General features: G+C 64.1%; 9 protein-coding genes across 9 annotated transcripts in view; 4 read left to right on the top strand and 5 right to left on the bottom strand.

The window, feature by feature from the left end:
* AMSG_02432 (uncharacterized protein) overlaps nt 1–3,860 on the bottom strand; it is a gene marked incomplete at its 3' end in the record, with an annotated part of 3,989 nt that extends 129 nt beyond the window's left edge. The window contains exon 1 of the mRNA XM_013905519.1: nt 20–3,860. Coding sequence (XP_013760973.1) covers nt 20–3,295 — 3,276 coding nt within the window. The 5' untranslated portion in view covers nt 3,296–3,860. The remainder of the gene's footprint in view (nt 1–19) is intronic.
* Nucleotides 3,190–5,006, top strand: AMSG_02431 (uncharacterized protein). The gene is made up of 2 exons (XM_013905518.1): nt 3,190–4,089; nt 4,221–5,006. Exons 1-2 carry the CDS (start codon nt 3,982–3,984, stop codon nt 4,782–4,784), a joined length of 672 nt encoding a protein of 223 aa, XP_013760972.1. The 5' UTR covers nt 3,190–3,981; the 3' UTR covers nt 4,785–5,006.
* AMSG_11711 (uncharacterized protein) lies at nt 4,727–5,454 on the bottom strand. Its single transcript, XM_013905550.1, has one exon. It carries the CDS (start codon nt 5,234–5,236, stop codon nt 4,865–4,867), a length of 372 nt encoding a protein of 123 aa, XP_013761004.1. The 5' UTR covers nt 5,237–5,454; the 3' UTR covers nt 4,727–4,864.
* A 701-nt stretch (nt 5,455–6,155) lies between these two features.
* AMSG_02430 (uncharacterized protein) lies at nt 6,156–7,817 on the top strand. The gene has a single exon (XM_013905517.1). It carries the CDS (start codon nt 6,210–6,212, stop codon nt 7,299–7,301), a length of 1,092 nt encoding a protein of 363 aa, XP_013760971.1. The 5' UTR covers nt 6,156–6,209; the 3' UTR covers nt 7,302–7,817.
* Nucleotides 7,327–8,886, bottom strand: AMSG_02429 (ABC-type phosphate/phosphonate transport system; the record flags this gene model as incomplete). Its single annotated transcript, XM_013905516.1, has 1 exon — nt 7,327–8,886. The coding sequence occupies exon 1, from the start codon at nt 8,860–8,862 to the stop codon at nt 7,327–7,329; it is 1,536 nt and encodes a 511-aa protein (XP_013760970.1). The 5' UTR covers nt 8,863–8,886.
* Nucleotides 8,887–9,247: 361 nt separating this feature from the next.
* On the top strand, nt 9,248–13,642 carry AMSG_02428 (ABC transporter; the record flags this gene model as incomplete). The annotated part of the gene is made up of 1 exon (XM_013905515.1): nt 9,248–13,642. The coding sequence occupies exon 1, from the start codon at nt 9,350–9,352 to the stop codon at nt 13,640–13,642; it is 4,293 nt and encodes a 1,430-aa protein (XP_013760969.1). The 5' UTR covers nt 9,248–9,349.
* AMSG_02427 (uncharacterized protein) lies at nt 13,119–14,447 on the bottom strand. Its single transcript, XM_013905514.1, has one exon. The coding sequence runs from the start codon at nt 14,378–14,380 to the stop codon at nt 13,673–13,675; it is 708 nt and encodes a 235-aa protein (XP_013760968.1). The 5' UTR covers nt 14,381–14,447; the 3' UTR covers nt 13,119–13,672.
* A 389-nt stretch (nt 14,448–14,836) lies between these two features.
* Nucleotides 14,837–17,144, top strand: AMSG_02426 (type III effector protein). Its single transcript, XM_013905513.1, has one exon. The coding sequence runs from the start codon at nt 14,857–14,859 to the stop codon at nt 17,113–17,115; it is 2,259 nt and encodes a 752-aa protein (XP_013760967.1). The 5' UTR covers nt 14,837–14,856; the 3' UTR covers nt 17,116–17,144.
* On the bottom strand, nt 17,136–19,599 carry AMSG_02425 (alanyl-tRNA synthetase). Its single transcript, XM_013905512.1, has 2 exons — nt 17,610–19,599; nt 17,136–17,571 (listed from the first exon to the last, which is right to left on the bottom strand). Exons 1-2 carry the CDS (start codon nt 19,560–19,562, stop codon nt 17,146–17,148), a joined length of 2,379 nt encoding a protein of 792 aa, XP_013760966.1. The 5' UTR covers nt 19,563–19,599; the 3' UTR covers nt 17,136–17,145.
* Nucleotides 19,600–20,327: the final 728 nt, after the last annotated feature.

The following is a 20,327-nucleotide window of genomic DNA, read 5'->3' as shown; positions in this document are numbered from 1 at the left end:
CCGTCGTGTCCATCGTCACCGTGATCGGCACGTTGACCGTCCCCGATCCGGGCTCGGTCGCTGCAGCCGTCCCGGCCGCCATCGTCACCACCGCCGCGTCATCGTTGGTGATCGTCGCGGTCACGCTGACCACGTCAGCCGCCAGTTCCGCGCCGCCGTAGTTGGCGATAAGGCCAAGGTCGAGCACCTCGGTCGGCTCGAGCACCCCGTCGCCCGACACCACAACAGACACCTGGTGTGTCGTCGCAAGCGCCGGGATCGTCATCGGGCTTCCCGTCCGCGCCACAGTGTCAACAATCGTCGCATCGGACGGCACATCAGCCGTCGACGTCACACCATCGACCTGAACCGTGAGTCCAGCCGCGTACTCGGATGGCCGCGACAGCGCAAGCTCGACCACAAGCTCGTTGGTCGTCGACGCCGCGCCCTCGGGACCGGTCACATCAATAACATCCGTCCCGTCGCCCGACACAGCGGTCGTCGTTCCGCCGACCACCGTCGCGGTCAGCACCGGCGCCGGTCCCGAGTCAGCAATCGTCACGACCGTCGTGTCAGCCGCGCCGACGGCAAAGCCGTTGTCTGCTCCGGTAATCTTGACGTCGAACGTCTCGCCGCCGTCGTACCATGTATCCGCAGCCACAACTGCGTTGTACACCACGGACATCTGGCCTGGAGGAACGACAACAGTTGTTGACTCGGCCGTAAAGTCAGCCCCGCCAGTCGCGAGTGAACCGGATGAGACAGACGTCTGGATGTTGATCGTGACAGGCGATGGCGAAGTAGCGAGCAAGTTGACTGTGATGGGCACGTTGACCGTGCCAGAGCCCGGCTCTGTTGTCGCTGCCGTCGGCGCCGCCATCTGCACCACCGCCACATCGTCGTTGGGGATGTTGGTCAAGATGGTCGCGGTCGTCGTCGGGTTGCTCGCACCGTTAAGGTTGACCACCGCATCAAAGTCGACAACTTCATCCGCCTCTGCATCGCCATCGCCAGCCACCACTAGTGAGACGTTAAAGGAGGTCTCGCCGGCAGCGATCGTGAACGGTCCGCCCGTTCGATCGATGGTGCCGACCAAGTCCGCATCGCCAGGAAGCGTGGCGGTTGTTGCCGGCCCGTCGACATTAAGCGTGAGTCCGGCGGCGTACTCGGACGGACGCGAGAGTGTCAGCTGGTACACAACCTCGTTGGACTCGCCGACTCGTCCGTCACCCGGGAGAGTTGAGGAGAGGGATGCCGTGCCGTCGCCGGTGCTCGACGCCACGTTGCCGGAGACGACCGACGCCGTGACCACAGGGGCAGGGCCGCTGTCGTTGATGGTGAACGTTGTCGATGTCTGTCCGCCCACGGCACCTTCGACCGAGGTGCCGGCGATGGAGACGGTAAACTGCTCACCGTCGTCCCAGAACCTGTCTGCGGCCACGGGAATGTCGTAAGTAAACGTTGTGACGCCGGCCGGGATAACAATCGACGCCGGCGGGGGAGTAAAGTCGGTTCCGCTCGTCACGAGCGATCCGCCAGGGGCTGTCGTCGCGAGGTAGACCGTAACCGGCGCTGTCGAGGGCGCCGAGAGGGTAAACGTAAGTCCGGCATTGGCCGATCCGCTCGAGGGCTCGGTGACTGAGGTAGCGCTGTTGGTCATCGAGATGGTGACCGGTGTGTCGTCGTTGAGGATGGTGACGTTCGCTCGTCCGTCAGCGATGATCACCGTAGGGCCTGCTGTCTGGGTCACGTCGAGGAAGAACCACTCGTCGTACTCGACAATGTCGTCACCATTGATGGTGACCGAGAGCGAGTTACAAAAGTCGCCCGAGCTGATGACGATGGAGCCTGAGGTGGCGACGTAGTCGCCCGAGCCAGCTGTCGCCGTACCGTCGGCCGTCGTGTAGGCCAGCGTGATGTCGCCAGCGAGGTACGATGAGACGGCAAGCTTGACCTCGACAACGGTGGTGCCCGAGTCAAGCTCCGTCAGGACGTAGTCGATGAGATTCACCGTCGCAGTCTCGCACTGTGACGGCTGTGCCACCGAGATGTTGATGGCCTCCGAGACAGTGACCTCGACAAGCGAAAAGGTGTTGAGGATGGCGGTATCACCCTTGGAGCCCGAGACAAAGTTGCCCCAGGATCGTGCATTGACGTTGGGAGAAATCGGATCGGTCGATACTCCCGAGTCGATGCCGCAGCATCCCGAGTACGTCGCGCCGAACTGCCCGTTGGGCATCGCGATCGGCGCGTTGACTCCATCATCGTTCCAGTACATGATCTGCGGGCGAGGCGTGCCACTTGAGTGATCAAACATCCGCAGGCCGGGGTACACCGTCTCCATGTCGACCAGCGGGAAGTGGATCTCATCGAGATAGACAAACATCTTGCAGGTGTAAAAGCCCGCGGTGACGAGGGCGTTGTTGTCATCGCGACCATCCCACTCGACAATGTTGTCGCCCGCCACGGTTGTGCCACGCAGGGAAGTATCGGTCTGGCGGACAAGGTCGAGGGCGCCGTCACTGTTGGTATCGCAGACAAGAGTATATCGCCCGCCGGCAGCATCGGTGTTGAACTTGAACCGAGGATGGACCTTGTCTGCGACCACGGTGTTGCAGTCAGAGATAAAGTCGAAGCAGCCGAGCGTGACAAACTCCACACCTTCAAACACAATGTTGGGCACGGACGATGAGAGCGTGACGTGCTCCGGCTTGGAAAGGTAGAGGCGGATGTTGGGCGTGACCGAGTTGCCGGACTGCAGAACAGACTTGTATTTTGGTGTCGCCGTCTCGATGCCGGTCGTCGACGCGGCGATCTGGTAGATGAAGCCCGCCATGCCTTCGAATCGGTTCTCCACAAGCTTGGCGCCAAGCGACGTCGAGAAGAGTGACCAGATGGAGACGTCGACCGCGTCGCTCTGAGAGAACGAGTTTGAGGCGAGGTTCCACGAGAACGAAAAAACTCGTCCGGCATCAATCGACGATGTCGACGTGTCATACACGGAGATGTCCCAGACCGCTCCGTACGTCTGGTCCAGCGTAAGGAGCGCACCATACACACCCGTCATTGTCGGAGTGTACAATTGGCCGGAAAGAATGGTCCCCACTTGGGCAAAGTCTCCAGGGCGGTAGATCCGGAGTTGACCCGTGCCCTGAAAGTAAATGCGCTGGTTGGCAATGTTATCAATGTCAAGGTAGAGAACAGTCGACGCTTGAAGCGCCTGCGTAGTACCGAGTTGGGTCGTGCCGTCGCCGCGCGCTAGGTGTGCAAGCATGCATACCATTGCCATGGTTGTCAGGACTTGGTAGACCGCCATGCTGATGTGCTTTGGGTATCCGACTTGTCTGCGGCGTGCGGGAGAGACGTGTCGAAGTTTGTTGCATCGAAGAATAATTTGGTGACAATAGAGTCACGATGACCGCACAAGTTCGAACAAAGCCCCGCTTTCCCGCACTTGCTCAGCCGCTTGCAACCCAACTATCCAGCCAACACGCGAAAGTTGGGCGCTAACTAGGGGACTAATGGACACTTGATGGTCTTACTAGCACGAGCAGCAAGCAACTCCGTCGCTACCTGTTGATAATGTCTCCTGGACTCCGGACATCATCTGAGTATGCTCGTCATGTGCGGCACAGCGAGGACGGGACATCCGCTTTGACTGCCTTTGACCAATCATCTTCGCTGTCATCCGTTTGCTCTCCCGTGGATACGTTCCACCCCGGTGGTATGTGAACAGTATCGCACAGCTGCATTTTTCCCAAACACAACCCAAGACCCCTCCGCATCTGTTTGGACATGCTACCCATCATCCGCACCTCAAACGTCAGCCAAACCAGGCACCAGCAGTCAGTTCTTCCCCCCACAGCTGCGGCTTAGAAGCGTGACAGATAAGGTGCGTTTGTCTATCGACCTCACACACACAGAACAAATTAACCGATATTGTCGACGACACAGGGAGTGCTCACGTTGCTACACTTGACGCTCGCTCAAGGACACACACCCATGTCGTCGAGCTCGTTGTCGGCAACTGACAGTCGTTCGTGGGCATATGAAGACTACGCTCCGTCAGCACATGAGATTCACTCGCTTGTCGCGACTGTAATCGTGGCGGTAGGTGCATGAGGGCGCGATGCCGGCGGGGGCTGGCGGTGAGCGGGGCGGTGAGCGAACAAGGTGGTGGAGCCGAGCCGACTGGAACGACTGCTGACCCGCACACCATACTCACTCCAGTTTTTGCATAGATCGGTGCTCTGGTGGCCATTATCGGCCTGCTGCAAATGCCGAGTTTGGGCAAGATTCATCTAACGAGCGCATTTGCAGTCTCGATCTTCCTCATCGACGTCATTGTGTACTTGGTGGCCATCGGCACCGGGTTGCTCGTCTGGCTCGCCTCCAACTTTGGCTCGTGGGAGGCACGGTACTCGCGGCTTTGGAAGGCCAAGGTCCTCGCCGGCCTCGCCATGCCTGTGTCCTCGATCTTCACACTCTGCCGCATGCTCATGATCTTCATTCACTGCCAGCGGGCCGTCGACCGCGATCACGACCACCACAACGAGGGCTGCTGGGGCAACCTCGACACCGTCCGCACCACCATCATCCTCCAGTTTGTCGGCTCGATTATCATCGACATCGGTCTGTTCTGGGCCACCTACAAGGCTCACACCCGCCGCCTTGCTGTTATTCTCCTCCTTGAGACCGTCGACCGCCGCATGGCCGAGGCTCAAATGCCGCTCCTCGCCTCGGACTCGGCCGCAGACTCGGGCATCGGCTCGGACTCGCGCGCTATGTCGTCGTCGAACCTGTGAACACCGACTACCACCCGCCGCAGCCGTGCATCTGCCGCCGCTGCCGTTGTGTGCTACAACCTGTTACCCACCACCCGCCGTCATCCCCCTCCGGACCCTGCCTTGTCGAGAATGGCCATGGCGTGCTTGGGCAGCATCGACTTGATGTGGTCATCTTTGTAGCCAAGAGCCCTCAACTGTTCAGCCATTTGCATTGTCACCATCAAAGGAATTCCCCTTGCCGCCGCGTCACCGCATTGACTCTCTCCTCTTCTGCCTCCCCGTCTGCCGCCCGTCCCAACCCCGGACTTGCCCGTCCCCCACAAGAACGTCTTCCATCCGCGACACACAGCCCGCCTACCACCATCATCGTCATCAGTAACACCACCATCATCATCATCATCATCATCATCATCATCATCATCATCATCATCATTAGTACACGAACATCCACATCCCACAACCCACCCCATACGCCCACGTCATGCCCATACCATGCTGCCTCTCCGCTCACATCGCCTGCAAGCACCGCCGCAAGCCGACTCCGAGCTCCGTCCATGCTCTCTTTCCCGCCCAGCTGTTCTCAGCAATACTCGCCGTAGAGTCGGGTGGCCGGTAGTGGTGGGAGTGTTGTGCTTGTGCCTATGGCACGGAGGGTACGTGGTCGTCGAGTGTGAGCTCGCCTCTCGCGGAGACCAGTCAAGTTGAAGCGTCCGGCCGAGCAGGAGGGCCACCATCAGCAACAAGCACCCAAACAACTTGCCCCCCCAGACCGAGAGAGCGATGAGCGCATGCACGGGGGGGGGGGGGGGAGGGCAAGGGGGAGGAAGGGGGTTAGTGCTGGTAATGCCGGTCGATGATCACGGGATTGATACGATGGCTTGGCGCGCGGCGGCTGATGGCGCTTGGACACCAGTATGCAGACACAGCATGACATCACGCCGATCACGGCACACAAGAGCAGAGATCGACTTGCTACATCATCATCACAACAGGTGGCATATAACCCAAACACTGATAAACAACTTTCTCTGATTGTCTTCAACTACGCCACCCCCCCTTCCGGGTCGACGCCCGAGTACCAACCACGGCTACTTTTATTCGTGATCACACATTCCTTTTTGCAACTCCAACTTGCTGTTCTCCGCCTCCATCACGCACCGCTCCTCCTGCCCACGACCGCCCACACCTTCCCACACTACAGATATCAATTGTCTCCACCCACTTGTCTACTTTTCCCAGCCATCACACCATCATTCTGTCCATCTCATGCCCTTCCCCGCGCGACCCACACCGAACCGAAGGTGATCACGATCGCGATCACGAGCATGATCATGCTCATGCTCTTGATCAAACCGCACCACACCTCGCTCGCCGACCGCCATGGGAGAGACCTTTTCCAAATGGGGAGAGCAACCGAGTGCGGCGCAAGCGCATGCCGAAGCCATGCGGAACGGGTGGGGGGAGAAGGCACTCCGACTTGCCCAATCCAAGTCACGCGGTCTTGCAGAACTCGCCGCCGTCCTTGCTGACCATTGCTCGCCGCACGCGCCAAGTCCGCTCGCCGCGCTGTCTCGAGGCGGCGCGAAGGGAATGCAAGCCAAGAGAGATGAAGATGGCGAAAAAGATGCCTGCCGTGGAAAAAAGATGGATGTCTCTGGCGCGGGGGAAACGTCGGTCGAGGCTGCCGAGGAGGCGCTCATTCGCGCTTATGACGACGACCAGCTGTTGCACGTCGAGTTCGATGACGCCGGCCGAGTCCATGTAGATGCGGTGGTTGACAGCGCTGGCCTGGGCCTGGTCCACTACGCCGCTATGGCCGGGCACGTCGAAGCTGTGGCTCTGCTAGTCGACGAGTACGGCGCTGCGGCCGACGCCAGCCTCGCTCCCGATGGTCTCACGCCGATGTTCTCGGCCATGCTACACGGTCGGTGGGCCATGATGGAGCTGCTACTGACAAAGTACGGCGCGGATCCGTGCCGCGGATGCCAGGGTAACGACGCGACGCTTCTCCATGTCGCCGCTAAGCTCTCGTACGTCGATATCTGCGGCCTGCTCTCGACGCTGGAAGCGGCGCTGCCGGCGTCAGCAAGTACGGCGACTGTCGACAAGCTCCTGGCGGCGCGAATCACCGCCGGCCTCACCCCGCTGCACGTTGCCGTTCTAGGCGCCAACACCCGCGCCATATCCGCGCTCCTCGCCGCGTCGTCGGCCCCGGCTGAGCTGCTTGCCGCCCAGGACACTCTGCGAATGTTCACTCCGCTTCACCTCGCGGTCCTCTACGGGTTACCGCTTGAGGTCTTTGAAGCCCTCGCCGGTGGTGGCGTCGCCGCCAGCGGCGCGGCACGCCTCAAGTCTACCAGCGGGCTCACGCCGCGAGCTCTCGCCGACGCCCTCGACGCTGGCGCCGGTGCCGACGTCGGCCCGGTCGTTGCCCAGCACCTCATGCACTACGCGTACGACGAGGCGCTCGCTCGCGGCGCGGCCAGTCCCGGCGCGCCGCACGTCGCTGCTGCACTCGAAAACATGGGCGTGTGAACTGACTGCAATCTTTGCTACCGCGCTACTGGCCATCACCGCACGCGGCGGCCTCGAGCTCGTCGATGGCGGCTTCAAAGCAGGCGGCCAGCTTTTCGGGGTCCTCGATCACGTCGGCGTCGAGCGCAAAGGTGACGGTGACGTTGCCGTTGTAGGAAAGCGCCGAGACCTGGGAGATGAGGTTGCCGATGTACACAATGACCTCGTCGACCTTGTGGCCAGCACAGTAGACCGGCGTCGGCGGGCCGGGTACGTTGGTGAAGACAAGCGTGTGCGAGAGCATGGTGTCGAGCGCCGTCTGCTTGCGTGGCGCCGTGGGAAGGACCGCCGACGCAAGCTGCTGGAGGTAGAACTGGAGGTGGGCCTCGGGTGTCGACTTGAGCGCGTCGATCTCGGCCTTGACCTCGGCGAGCGCCGCCTGCGGCGACATGTCCGCGAGCGGGAGCTTGAGCGAGAGGAAGCACCACTTGTTGGTGAGCACCTTGCTCCGCTGAGTAAAGGCGTAAGGAAGGAAGACCCGCAGCAGCGGCGAGGCGTCGTCAACCACAGGATCGCCGACCTGCGCAAGGTACGCCCGCGCAGCCCGCGCCAGACCCGCAGCCATCACATCGTTGATCGTCGCCCCAAGCGCGTTCTTGATCTTCTTCAGCCGCTCCACCGCAATCTTGCGTGTCCGCACCAGCCGGTACGCCTGGGGGCGGACCCAGCCGGCGAGCGACCGCTTGAGGGCGTTGGGCGAGTCCGCCGGCCCAGCCGGCAGCGTCACAACCTTGAACGCTGCCCGAAGCGTGCCGAAGCCGAGCTTGACCGCCGCCGCCGCGCGCGCAGCCAGACTCGGCGCCGCTGCCACCGCGCGCCGCTGGAACGGCGGCAGTGTGTACGCGCTGCCGTCGCCGTGGGTGAGGAGCGAGATGAGCGTGTGGACGAGCGAGACGCCGTCGCCGACCACATGCGAGATGCGGAGCAGGAGCAGGCCGCGACAAGAGTCAGCAACTTTGACCAGTCGAATTTGCCACAGCGGCCGGCTCTCATCGAGCTCCTCGCCTACCAGCGGCTGGCAGTACGCCATCAGCTCGTCCTCGCTCCCCACTCTGTCCTCCACGACGTGGTAGGCCCAGTCCGGCGTGCCCGGACGAGGCCCCCAAGCGAGAAAGCCCTCTTCCAACAGCGTCGGTGGAACGGCAACAACCGGACAGGCAAATCGATCATGCGGGAGGAGGATGTCGTCGGTGACAGCCACGATCTCGTCGACTGTTGGCATGGTCTCCATGAACAGGGCGGCGTGAATGGGCGCCGAGGGAGCATTGACATGATCGGGGAAAGGATTCTCCGCAATGAGTTGCGACATGAACGAGAGTCGCCGTTTGCGCAGTCCCCGACGTCCTTCAGCTGCTGTTGCCGTCGAGAGCTTCTCCACACCCATGGTGGTCACCAGCAGAGCAAGGACCGCCAGTCCCGCACTCGCCGGGGAGACCCATCCGTATTCCAGCTGGTACACTCCGAGAAAGTACCCAATCCCTCCAGCAATCCACGGGCCGAACCTAGGAACAATGCCCTTCATCCTGCTCCTCGCTCCTTCCCTGCCGAGTCGGGTCTCCCTCGCCCTTGCTTGACCCCCCCCCCCCTCCCCTCCCCAATCCGTCGCCCAGTCGCAGCCTCTCCCCGCCGCCTACGCCGCCCGCCCCCACCCACTACTCACACCGCAATTGCACGGCTCTGCCGTAATTGACCGCAATTTGTTTTTGGGTACTCACCCAACACCGTAACCCCCCCCCCCCCCCTCATCCCCCCATCCCTCCATCCCCATCCCGTCATCCCCATCCCCATCCCCATCCCGTCATCCCACATCGCCATCCCTCCTCCATCCCTATCCCCTTATCGTCATCCCTACTGCACCCCCCCCCCCCCCTCCCCCCCCCCCCGCCCCCATGTGCCCACCGGTGCCTTCCCAACTCGCACATGCCAGTCGCCCCCATCAAAACAGCACACCGCGCACGACCGTGCCACTACCAGCCAGTAGCCACAAACACCTCACTTCCACCTGGCGTATGTCGGTCAACGCAGCAGAGGCAACAACGCCTCTCCTTCAAGATGTGGGAGCTACGGGTGGGGAGGAGGTGAGTCAGCCATCGCTCGTGGCCCGGCTGTGGGACGATGCGGCGGCGGTGCTGGTGCCTGCCGCCGATGACGAGGGCTTTTACTCCAAGTTTTATCAAGATGATCGCGAGGAGTCCATCTTTCGTCCGGGACCCAAGGACATTCCCAGATCAGAGCTGCAGCGGTTCTGGAGGGATTCCGAGCATGCTCTTGGCGGGAGTCATGTTCTTGCTGACGTCGAGAGCTCGGATGGCGCTGCCGCGCGCGCTGCCTTAGGGCGCGTCTTCTGGCGCCGATTTAAGCGCCTGCTCTCGTGGTCCTTCCGCACCCGCTGCTGCTGCACCCGCGATGGCTCGCTCCTTGCCCTCGGCATAATGCTTGCCATCTTTGGTGCCATCTCAAACACCATGTTCTTTGTCCTCTTCCCACCCATCATCTCTGCCGTCAAGGACCGGTCGTTGTCGCGGTTCCTCACCTCAATGTTACCCATCGTCATCGTTGCTGCCACCGCAACGCTCCTCCAGGCCACAGCCATCTACGTCGGCCAGCGAGTTGCCGTCCGCCTCCGCAAGTCGCTAACCCGCCGGCTGCACTTTCGCTACCTCTCGCGCAACATCTACTATCGCATGGTTCTTATGGACGGGCGGGTGGACAATCCGGACCAACGGATCGTCACCGACACTGAGTCGTTTACCTCGGCTGTTCCGGCTATTCTCTGCGGCACGCTCGACCAAACTGGCGGCGCGCTTGGAACGCTCGTTCCCGGAATCATTCTTGGCTTCCTCACCCTGCAAGAGCTCGGTTGGCAGGCGCTAGCCCTCGCCATTCTCATGTCCATCTGCTCCACCTTTTTGGCCAAGACCTTTATCGGCCGCGTCGTTCCGCTCGTCTTCCGACAGGACCGGCTTGAGGGAGACCTCCGCTTTGCGCACGTCCACATCCGCGAGCACGCCGAGGCCATCGCCTTTCTCGACGGCCACGAGCAGCAGCACCGCTCGATCAACCTCGGCCTCCGGCGTGTTCTCGCCAACGCGTACGCGCTTGCCAAGAAGCGCTTCCCGCTCAACCTCGCCGTCAACCTCTCGCAGGGCATCTCCAACAACATCGCCATCCTTGTCCCGGCCATCGTCTTCTTTGCCTACGGCTTCCCCTCCAAGAACGCCGACGGCTCGCCCAACACGCCCTCGCAGAACGCCTCGCTCTTTGATAACGCCTTTGCCTACCTCTCGGGCTTCACCGGCGCCACCATGACCCTCCTCTCGTACTCCCAGACCATCACCCGCCTCGCCGGCGTCACCAACCGTCTCGGCGAGATGCTCGAGGTCATGGACGATGTCCAGGCCCAGGAGCGCATCCACACCTTCCACCTCGCAGGATCCCACGAGGCCGTCATGATCGGCGACACGCTCACCGAGCCCAACCGCATCGCCCTCGCCGATGTCTCAGCCTACACCCCGGACAACGTCAAGCTCGCCACCCGCATCTCGTTCGAGGTCCGCCCCGGCGGCTCGCTCCTCATCATGGGCCCGTCGGGCGTCGGCAAGTCCTCGCTCCTTCGTGTCCTCGGCGGCCTCTGGCCCACACACGGCGAGGGCACCATTTCCCGCCCCGCGCGCATCGGCCGTGACGGCCTCTTCTACCTCCCGCAGGTCCCGTACATGGTCCTTGGTGGCTCGCTCGCCGACCAGGTTGCCTACCCGCTTTCTGACGGAGCCTCCGTCCCGCTCGCCACCCTCGACGCTCTCCTTGCAGAGTTTGACCTCGCCCATCTTCCCACCATCGAGGCCGCCGCCCGCGACGCCGGCGAGCCGCTCAAATGGGACGTCGTCCTCTCCGGCGGGGAGAAGCAGCGCCTCGCCATGGTCAGGCTCTTCTTCCATGCGCCCAAGCTCGCCATTCTCGATGAGTGCACCTCAGCCGTTAATGAGGAGTTGGAGGACGTGTTCTACCAAAAGCTCACAGCCTCGGGCATCGGCTTTGTCTCGGTCGCCCACTCGGTTCGTGTCCTGCCCTTCCACCAGCAGGTGCTCTTTCTCGAGGGGCCCGACAGCTACGCGCTCCTCTCCCGCGAGGACGCTGTCGCCCGCCTCGAGGCCGATCGCGCCGGAAACTTGGTCGCAGAGCCACTTCCGGTCTCGCTCTCGGTCCTCGCTCCCGGCTCTGCTACCCGCGGCACTCTCCACCGCTCGTTTGACTCGCTCAGCATCGCCGACGACCCCGAGGTGACACTCCTCACCTCGATCGGTGCTCGCGGCTCGCGCTCCGACAACGCGCTTCCCACCGACGTCCCCACCTACCGGCCGATCTCAGAGGCTACTGCCGTCGGCGACGCAAGCTCGCCGCCGCCCACCCCGTTTGCCAAGACAGACATCCCAGACCACGAGTTTGAGGCCTTCTTCCCCTTCCCCAAATCGGTCGCCGCCTCGCTCCTTGCCACAGTCGAGGCCGTTGACCAGGCCTCGACCCGATCGGCGCTCGGCCTCAGACTCCTCGAGCGCATGCGGCGGCTCAACGCCATCGTCTTCCTCTCGCCCACCTCGCAGCCTCGCAAGCTTCTCCTCTGCGGCTCGGCCCTTGTCCTCTACGCCGCCGCAGCCACCGTGGCCGGCCCGCTCATCCTCGCCCGGATCGTCGACTCGGTCTCAAAGTCGCAATCGGGCACCTTTATCACTTGGATGTCGGTCCTCGCCTTCCTCACTGTCTCCACTAGCATCACTACCGCCTTTCAGTACTACTACGCCGCGCTCCTCGGCATCGTGGGCCACAAGGGCCTCTCCCGTCACCTCCACTTTCGCTATCTCAACGGCAACAACTACTACCAGGCCAACGTCGCAGACAGCCGGATCGACAACTGCGATCAGCGGCTCACCGAAGACGCCCGCTCCTACGCCCATGTGCTCGCCCAGGTCCTTCTTGGCACTCCGCTCTCGCCGTCGGCCCTCGCCGTATTCCCGGTCACCATCGGCCTTACCGTCGTCGCCTGGTTCCAGATCACATGGATCGGTGTCGTCCTCGCCTACGCGCTCGCCATCCTGGTCTTCCTCCTCTCGCGCGCCGCCACCGCCCCGCTTGTCCCGCTCGTCTTCCGCCAGGACCGCCTCACCGGTGACCTCCGCTTTGCTCACGTCCGCCTCCGCGAGGCCGCCGAGTCTGTCGCCTTCCTCGCTGGCCACGCCACCGAGCACAAGCTCCTCAACAAAGCCCTCGCCCTCGTCCTCCACAACTTGGTCAAGCTCGTCAAGAAGCTCTGGTTCCTCTCTGTCTACGTCATTTTCTCCGCCTACCTCGGCGTCCTTGGCGGCTTTGCCCTCCCGGGCATCCTCGCCTTCACCGGCCACCTCACCGGCAACGTCGAGAACAAGTTCCTCATTGTCTACATCACCTTCAACACCCTCTACCGCAACATTGTCGAGGTCCTCACCCTCTCAGGCGCCCTCGCCAAGCTCTTTGGCCACGCCAACCGCCTCGGCGACCTCCTCGAGATATTTGATCTCTACGACCACGAGGCCCGCGCAATGTCGGCCATCGTCGCAAACCCAGACGCTGTCGTCTTTGACAATGTTACCGTCGAGACGCCGTCCGGCAAGCGTCTCGCCAGGGACCTCTCTTTTCGCGTTGGCACTGGTGACTCGCTCTTTGTCGAGGGCCCGTCCGGCGTCGGCAAATCGTCTATCCTCCGCACCCTCATGGGCCTCTGGCCTCCGGCCTCTGGCCGTGTCGAGCGCCCGCTCGCCATCGGCCGCGGCGGGATCTTCTTCCTCCCGCAGTCACCGCTCCTCATCCTCGGCTCGCTCAAGGACCAGATCGTCTACCCGCGCTCCGCCGCCGAGGCCCCGCTCTCCGACGCCGACCTTCACGAGCTCCTCTCCCTCGTCCGCCTCTCACACCTCCTCGATCGCGCGTACGCCTCTACAAACAGTGGGCTCTACGCAAACTGGGCCAATATCCTCTCCGGCGGCGAGAAGCAGCGTCTTGCCATGGCCCGTCTCCTCTTCCACGCCCCCAAGTTTGCCATCCTCGACGAGTGCACCTCGGCCCTCGACGAAGACATGGAGAACACCTTTTACTCGCTCGCCAACTCGCTTGGCATCCAGTGCATCTCGGTCTCGCATCGCTCCAACGTCCGCCGCTTCCACACCACTGCCCTCCAGCTGGCTCCCGACGGTTCTTGGGCTCTCCACAACGTTACCCGTGGTAGCGAGCTTGCTGCCCCCGCGTCATTGCCGTCTTGGCGAGCAGAATGAACACAGAACCACTGCAACAAAACCACGGCGCTACATCCGCTCGATAGCCTCAGCCACTCTCACCACGTCGACGTGAAGCAGGCCGAGCTGGTCAAGGCCCAGATTAGAGCGGACGCCCGCCACGTTAAGCCTCACCCCGGGTGGCGATGATACAAGCACCACCAACGGGCGGAGAGCCAGAAACGGCGCAAAGGTTCGGAGCAGCGCCCGTGCGTGTGGAATGCCCTGATCGCCATCCACTGCCCAGTACACGCACGCGAGCACGTCACCATCGATCATGGCCCATAGAAAGCTCGCCCATGAGCGGCGCGCCGCAAGACCCAGTGGGAAGACCGCAAGCGCCATCCGCGGCGCATCTACCCGACACCATCTGCTCTTGGGCGCCTTGCCCAGCGCCTTGACCGACACACTCTGCCGGCTGCTCCCTTCCTGCCCGCTTGCCAGCCACGGCACTCGCCGTTCGGCTGACTCGTGGAGGAGCACCGGATCGTGCCGCGGAGCAAGATGCGCCATCGCGGCAGCCAGCGCATAGCCATCCACCGCAAGGACGGGCGCCCAGGCCCGAGGCGGCAGCGGAGGAAGCGGTGCGGCAGGCTGGCTTCCAGCCCATAGATAGGCTCGGGTGAGACCCGCTAGGCTCGTATCCCAACTTGGGTCATGGAGTGGCGAGACCCGCGCGTTCCGACGACAGCACCCGCAGCAGCAGCACCACACCCACCACCGCATGCACACGTCCATCACCGCTGCCAAAACGCCTTCCAGAAGCTCCTTGACCCTCTCCACAACCACAACACCAGCCACTGCGCCAACGTGAGGTGTATTGAACAGCCGCCGGCGACACGGCGTCGTCTCCCCTAACTCGAACCTGTCCGCGATCGCGATCGCCGCTGTGATCAATCTCTCGCTTTTGCCGTCTGCCGAAAAAGGCCGTCAAAGACCTCTTCGCCAAAGTAGCGACTCGCGCGTGCGCGGGCTCCTCCCGCCTCCCTCCCTCCCTCCCCCCTCTCGCCTCTGTCGACAGCCAAACGCAACAGGGAACAACACCGCACTCAGCCCAAGGTCACATGGGCAATGCCAAGAGTAGCCAAGGGAATAGGTTGCACCTTACCGACGGCCAAGAGGGGAACCAAGGGCACGCCGGGGGCGGGGGCGGCGGCGGTGGCGGGGGGAGAGGCGGTCGGAGCGGCGGTGGAGGTGGTCACCTGGCAAGCCCGATGCGGACAAGACGACCTGGTCCGCCTGTAGTCTCGCCCCATACACCGATGCAAAGACCTCATGGACCTCTTGCACACATGCGGGATGGGCAAGGTGTCGGTGGTGACGGTCAGGGTGACGGAGGAGGAGGAGGAGGAGATGATGATGGTGTCACCGACCCAGCTGACGTCCTTCTCGCCTCTACCCTCGCCGCCCTCACGGCTTCCCCGCCGCCTACCCACATGGATTTGTCCCGGCTGCACCTAGGAGCGCCCAGGTGGGCTCAGGTGGCCACCGCTCTGGCGAGTAATACCGGAACAACCGCCCTGGATGTCTCGTACAACCAGCTCGGCACCGATGGCGGGCTGGCCCTCGGTCAGGCGCTGGCGGCAAACACGGCGCTGGTGGCTCTGGACGCCGGCTACACCGGCCTGGGGGCGTACGGTGGCGCTGGGCTTGTCGCGCCGCTCGAGCAAGACAACTCTTCCCTGAGGTGGCTCGGGTTGGAGAACAACGAGCTCGGTGTCCACGCTGGCATGGCGCTGGCGCGGGCGCTGGCCTCAAACTCGGGCCTCACGGTCCTCAACGTGGCACACAACGAGCTCGGCGACGCGTTGCATCACATCGTCAACGCGCTGATGTCGAACAGCACCCTGCTCTCGCTCAATCTTGCCGGTAACTTGCTCGCCGAAGACGACGGCGAGCCGCTTGACGCCCGCCCACTGCTGAGCGGCGAGCTTGCACTCCGCGAGCTTGACCTTCGCGACGTGCGGCTGTGGGACGAGTCGGACGAGGCAGGAAGCGAGCACGGAAGCGGTTCTCATAGTGAGCCTGCGGATTCGCGCGGTTCGCTCGGTCCGGCAAGCACCGAGCGGCTGTTTGGCCAGCCGCTGATGTGGCTGTTTGGCAACTCGGTGCTCACCTCGCTCTCGCTGGGTGGCAATGCTGTTGCGCACTCGGGCTGGGCGCTCGCCGAGGTCCTTGCCAACAACGCCACGCTCTCGTCGCTCGAGCTGGACGGGCGCGACTGCCCGCTTGGCTCGGACGACCGCGGCATGCTGGAGGCCATCGGCGAGGCGTTGTCCGACAACGCGGCGCTCACCGCGCTGAGCCTCCCGTCGCACGGATTGGACGCCACTGCCGGCGCCATCCTCGGCGCCGCGCTCTCGGTCAACGCCGCGCTCACTGCGCTCAATCTCCGCAACAACTCGCTTGGCCCTGACGGCGGCCGCGCGCTTCTTGGCGCCTTTGCCCACAACACCACTCTTGTTGCGCTCAACGTCCGCTCCAACGCTATCGGCGCGGCAGTCAAGGCCGGGCTCTCTGAAGCGCTCGCGGCAAACATTGCCCGCACCGCCAACCACCCGCCGCGCCCGCTCCCGCCGCGGGTTGCCGGCACCCGCGCCCCACTCGTCTGCCTCGAGTGGACGCCGCTCGCCGAGGCGCCAGGCAAGCCCGTCCTCTCCTCGCTCAACTGGCTCGACCTTCATCCCAGCATGCCCGCGGCTGGCGTGGTACCCAACGCCGGGCGAGTTGTCGTCCATGTTCTTGTCCTCGCCTCCCGCGCCGTTTATGTCGGGACCGGCTCGCGCGCGGTAGTTGCTGCCGATCCAGGCGCCATGGCCCACGTCGCTGCAGTCTACGTCGACGCGTCGCGGACTAGTACCATGGGCGAGCTGACGGCGGCAGCGCTTGCGGCGGTCGACGACGGTGCCGGTGCACGGTCGGCTGCGTCCGCTGTGGCGGGCATGACGAACCGCGTGCGGTCGTCGGCGCGAGTCGCCGAGCTCGAGCGCGAGCTCGAGGACGCCCATGTCCGCGTCGGCCAGCTCGAGGCCAACCTCCGGGTGGTGCAGGCACAGTTGGCATCGCAGTCGCCGCCGCCGCGGGTCCGCGTCTCCACCGGAGCGCACTCGCCGGCGCTCGCCGCCCAGCTCGACCTGGTCACCGCCAAGCTGCAGTCGATGGAGAAGCGTGCGCTGGCCGCCGAAGAGCGGCTCTCGGCGCTCGCCCGCCTCGGCAAGCTCTCTGGCGGCGGGAGCGGGAGCGGAAGCGGCGGCGATCATGGCCACCTTCCGGCAGTGGCGCAGAGGGCGTCGCCGGCCGGAATGGGAGGGGGCGGGGCCGGGCCCGGGGCCGGACCGCCCGGCGGTGAGTCGCCGATACGGCCGTCGGCGCGCGCCCGGCTCCGGCTCATGGTCGAGATGTCCAACACCAATGCGACCAAGCCTGCGCTCCAGCCATCGCCCGGCTCGCCGGGCATCAACGGGCGGCGATGAGTGTAGTCTATGTAAAAGCACGCCCAGCATTTAGTTGTCCGAGTCGAGCGCGGCAACAATGGAGTTGGCATCGACTCGGCCGGCCGGCTTACCTTGCGCAAAGTGCGGCGATCCGCCGCCGCGCCCGCCACCGACCTTGTCGAGAACGTCAGCGAGGAGCGCAGGAGCGTTACCGCCGTTGGAGGCAGCGACAGCCACGACTCCGTCGTCCGGACAGACGAGAACGTGATGCGCAACAGCAGAGGCCTGCCCGACCAGCGCCCGCCCTGTGTCTTGCAGCGCAATGCGAAGAGCCTTACCGGACGCATCGGGCGCGAGGCCGAGCGTCTCGCGTGTCACCGAGTACACGGCAAGCGCACCAGCAGAGAGCTCGGCGATTGGCACAAGGCCTACCGACTTGCTGGCGGGACCGGTCTTGCGCTGCTGCTTGCGGAGCGTCTTGAGCGCCGAGGCGGCCTTGCGGCGAGCTGCGTCGGACCGGTCGGCGTGACGACGACGGCCGAGGCTGTCGGGGCGATGCCGCGGACGGCGGCGGCTGCGCGGAGCTCGGCGTGCTGGGCAACGAGGTAGTCTGCGGCGGCCGGGCCGGCGAGGGCCTCGACGCGCCGAACGCCGGCGCCGATGCCACGCTCGCCAAGGACGACAAAGGGCGCGAGAGCGGCGGTCGACGCCACGTGTGTCCCGCCGCAGAGCTCGGTCGACGCATCGCCCATCGAGACCATGCGGACCGAGGACGGATCGTACTTTTCGCCAAAGAGAGCGAGAGCGCCACGTTCGACAGCGTCGGCATACGTCGTCTCGCGGGTCTCCACCGGAAGGTCAGCGGCGGCGGCGGCGTTGACCGAGGCCTCGACCGACCGGAGGAGCTCCGGCGTGATGGCCTTGCCTGGCTCGACCGAAAAGTCAAACCGGAGCCGGGCAGGCTCGACCCGCGATCCGGCCTGCGCCACCGACTCGCCGAGCTCGGCGCGGAGGGCGGCGTGGAGGAGGTGCGTCGCCGAGTGGTGGGCAGCGGTGCGGGCGCGGGCAGCAGCGTCGACAGCGACATCGACGGCGTCGCCGGGAGCGAGCGCAATCGACTCGCCGCCCTTGGACTCTACGACGACAACGGCGGTGCTCGGAGCCCGGGCAAGCGGGAGGAGCTGACAGACAACAAGCTCCTGACCGGTCGGCGTGACGAGTACGCCCGAGTCGGAGACTTGGCCGCCGGCCTCGCGGTAGAGCGGCGAGGCGGCGACGACGACGTAGGCGCGATGCGGCGCGGACGGCGGCGACCAGCAGGCGGCAACCGGCGCAGCGGTGACGGCAAGGTCATCGTAGCCGACAAACTGCGTGGCTGGCGGCTGAGCACCGAGCTGCGCAAGCAGTGCAGACTCGGCGGCGGCGGCTTCCCAGGCAGGCTCAGCGGCGGCGCCCGCTACGGTGCGAGAGGCCTCTCGCGAGGCCTGCAGGGCAGCGTGGAAGCCTGCGACGTCGACGGTGACGCCGGCATCCGCGGCGAGCATGGTGGTGAGATCAATGGGGAAGCCGTAGGTGTCGTAGAGCTGAAAGGCGTCAGCGCCCGAGAGCGCGTCTGTGTGGCGGACGGCGGCGGCGAAGCGTGCAAGGCCGCGGTCAAGGGTGGCGCGAAAGAGATGCTCCTCGGCCTCGAGGGTGCGAATGATGGTGTCTGTGGCGGCGGCGACGCGCGGCATCGAGTCGGCGAGCGAGGCAACAAACGGGGCGGCAAGGGCCGGGAGGCACGGGTCGTGCAGGTCGAGGGCGGTGTGGGCGTGGAGGAGGGCGCGGCGGAGGATGCGGCGAGCGACGTAGCCGCGCGACGAGGCTGATGGCATGACGCCCTCGGAAATGAGGTACGAGAGGCAGCGGAGGTGGTCGGCGACGACGCGGACGGCGATCGAGTCCGCAGCGGCCGAGTCGACCGAGTAGTTCACGGTAGCCAGAGACGGGACGCTGGCGAGCATGGCGGCGATGGGCTGAGCAAAGGCGTCGGTGGCGTAGTTGGAGGAGACACCCTGAACGACCGAGGCCAGGCGCTCCAGGCCCATGCCGGTATCGACGGCCGGCGCCGGGAGCTTGGCGCGGACACCATCGGCGCGGACCTCGTCCTCCATAAACACCACGTTCCACAGCTCAAGACACTCGTCTAGGCTATCCAGCGGCTTGCCCACCAGCGGATCCGGAATCCAGAACATCTCGGTGCAGGGACCACAGGGCCCGACCTCGCCCATGGCCCAGTAGTTGTCGGCGTCGCCGAGCTTGAAGACACGGTCGGGCGGGAGGCCGATGCTCTTGGTCCAGTGTGCGTAGGCACGGGCATCGTCGACATGGACCGAGACAGCAAGGCGATCGCGAGGAAGAGCCAGATCATGTGTGAGGAAGCGCCAGGCGAGATCGATGGCATCCTGCTTGAGCAGAGCGCCGTCAAAGGCAAAGTTGCCGAGCATCTCAAACAGAGTGTGATGACGAGGAGTAGCACCAACTTGATCCAGATCGTTATGCTTGCCACCAGCGCGAACACATGGCTGAGCCGTAGCCACATGTGCCGCCAAGCCAACGTTGAGATCCGAAGCCACAAATTGATCTCGGCCAGTGGAGCCGGTAAAGACGTCTCGAAATTGAACCATCCCCGCAGCATTGAACAACAGCGAGCCATCACCTCCCACAGGCACCGCTGGTCCCGGAGCCACACTCGGCACGCCCTCCTTCTCAAAGTATGCCAAGAACTTGTTTCGCAACTCGTTGCTGCTAAGGTACCGCTGGCCCTCGCCTCGCCACATCCATGTCGGCTGTCGGCTGACAATCCTCAGCATATGTATGGTCCGCTGATTTGAGTCGAGTGCTGCGCAGGCTGGTCATCGAGGGTTGGGGAGTAGGGAAGGCGAAGGTGAGGGGTATGTAGTGGGCATCGGGGCATCGAAGGATGGGGGGTGGGGTGGGGGTGGGTGGGTGGTGGGGGGGTGGGGGGGATGAGGTGATTGGGAGCAGGGGATGAGGGGGGGGGGGAGAGGAAGGGCTTCGCGGGATCGGGCCATCGGGGGACCGGGGGATGAGGGGGATGAGGGGGATGAGGGGGATGAAATACGGTAGAGGGTGGGATCGTATGTGATGCGATGAGTGTCATGTCATCAGCTTGTTTCGCTGTGAGTGGTGGGTGAATGGCGTTGGGCGGGCGGGCAGGCTGGCAGGCTGGCAAACAGGCGGGCGGGGGA

This window comes from Thecamonas trahens (assembly GCF_000142905.1).
Source record: "Thecamonas trahens ATCC 50062 unplaced genomic scaffold supercont1.9, whole genome shotgun sequence".
NCBI lineage: Eukaryota > Apusomonadida > Apusomonadidae > Thecamonas > Thecamonas trahens.
This window is presented reverse-complemented; position numbering and strand designations above follow the sequence as displayed.

Excerpts from the sequence above, each read along its gene's own strand:
- AMSG_02426 (XM_013905513.1), top strand. The coding sequence starts at position 14,857 with ATGCGGACAAGACGACCTGGTCCGCCTGTAGTCTCGCCCCATACACCG.
- AMSG_11711 (XM_013905550.1), bottom strand. The coding sequence starts at position 5,236 with ATGGGGTGGGTTGTGGGATGTGGATGTTCGTGTACTAATGATGATGAT.
- AMSG_02430 (XM_013905517.1), top strand. The coding sequence starts at position 6,210 with ATGCGGAACGGGTGGGGGGAGAAGGCACTCCGACTTGCCCAATCCAAG.
- AMSG_02427 (XM_013905514.1), bottom strand. The coding sequence starts at position 14,380 with ATGGACGTGTGCATGCGGTGGTGGGTGTGGTGCTGCTGCTGCGGGTGC.
- AMSG_02425 (XM_013905512.1), bottom strand. The coding sequence starts at position 19,562 with ATGCTCGGCAACTTTGCCTTTGACGGCGCTCTGCTCAAGCAGGATGCC. Across the intron at positions 17,572-17,609 it reads CCCCGACAGCCTCGGCCGTC|GCCGCCTCGGCGCTCAAGAC; the intron begins GTCGTCACGCCG and ends GCTCGCCGCAAG.
- AMSG_02431 (XM_013905518.1), top strand. The coding sequence starts at position 3,982 with ATGTCGTCGAGCTCGTTGTCGGCAACTGACAGTCGTTCGTGGGCATAT. Across the intron at positions 4,090-4,220 it reads TCGCGACTGTAATCGTGGCG|ATCGGTGCTCTGGTGGCCAT; the intron begins GTAGGTGCATGA and ends GTTTTTGCATAG.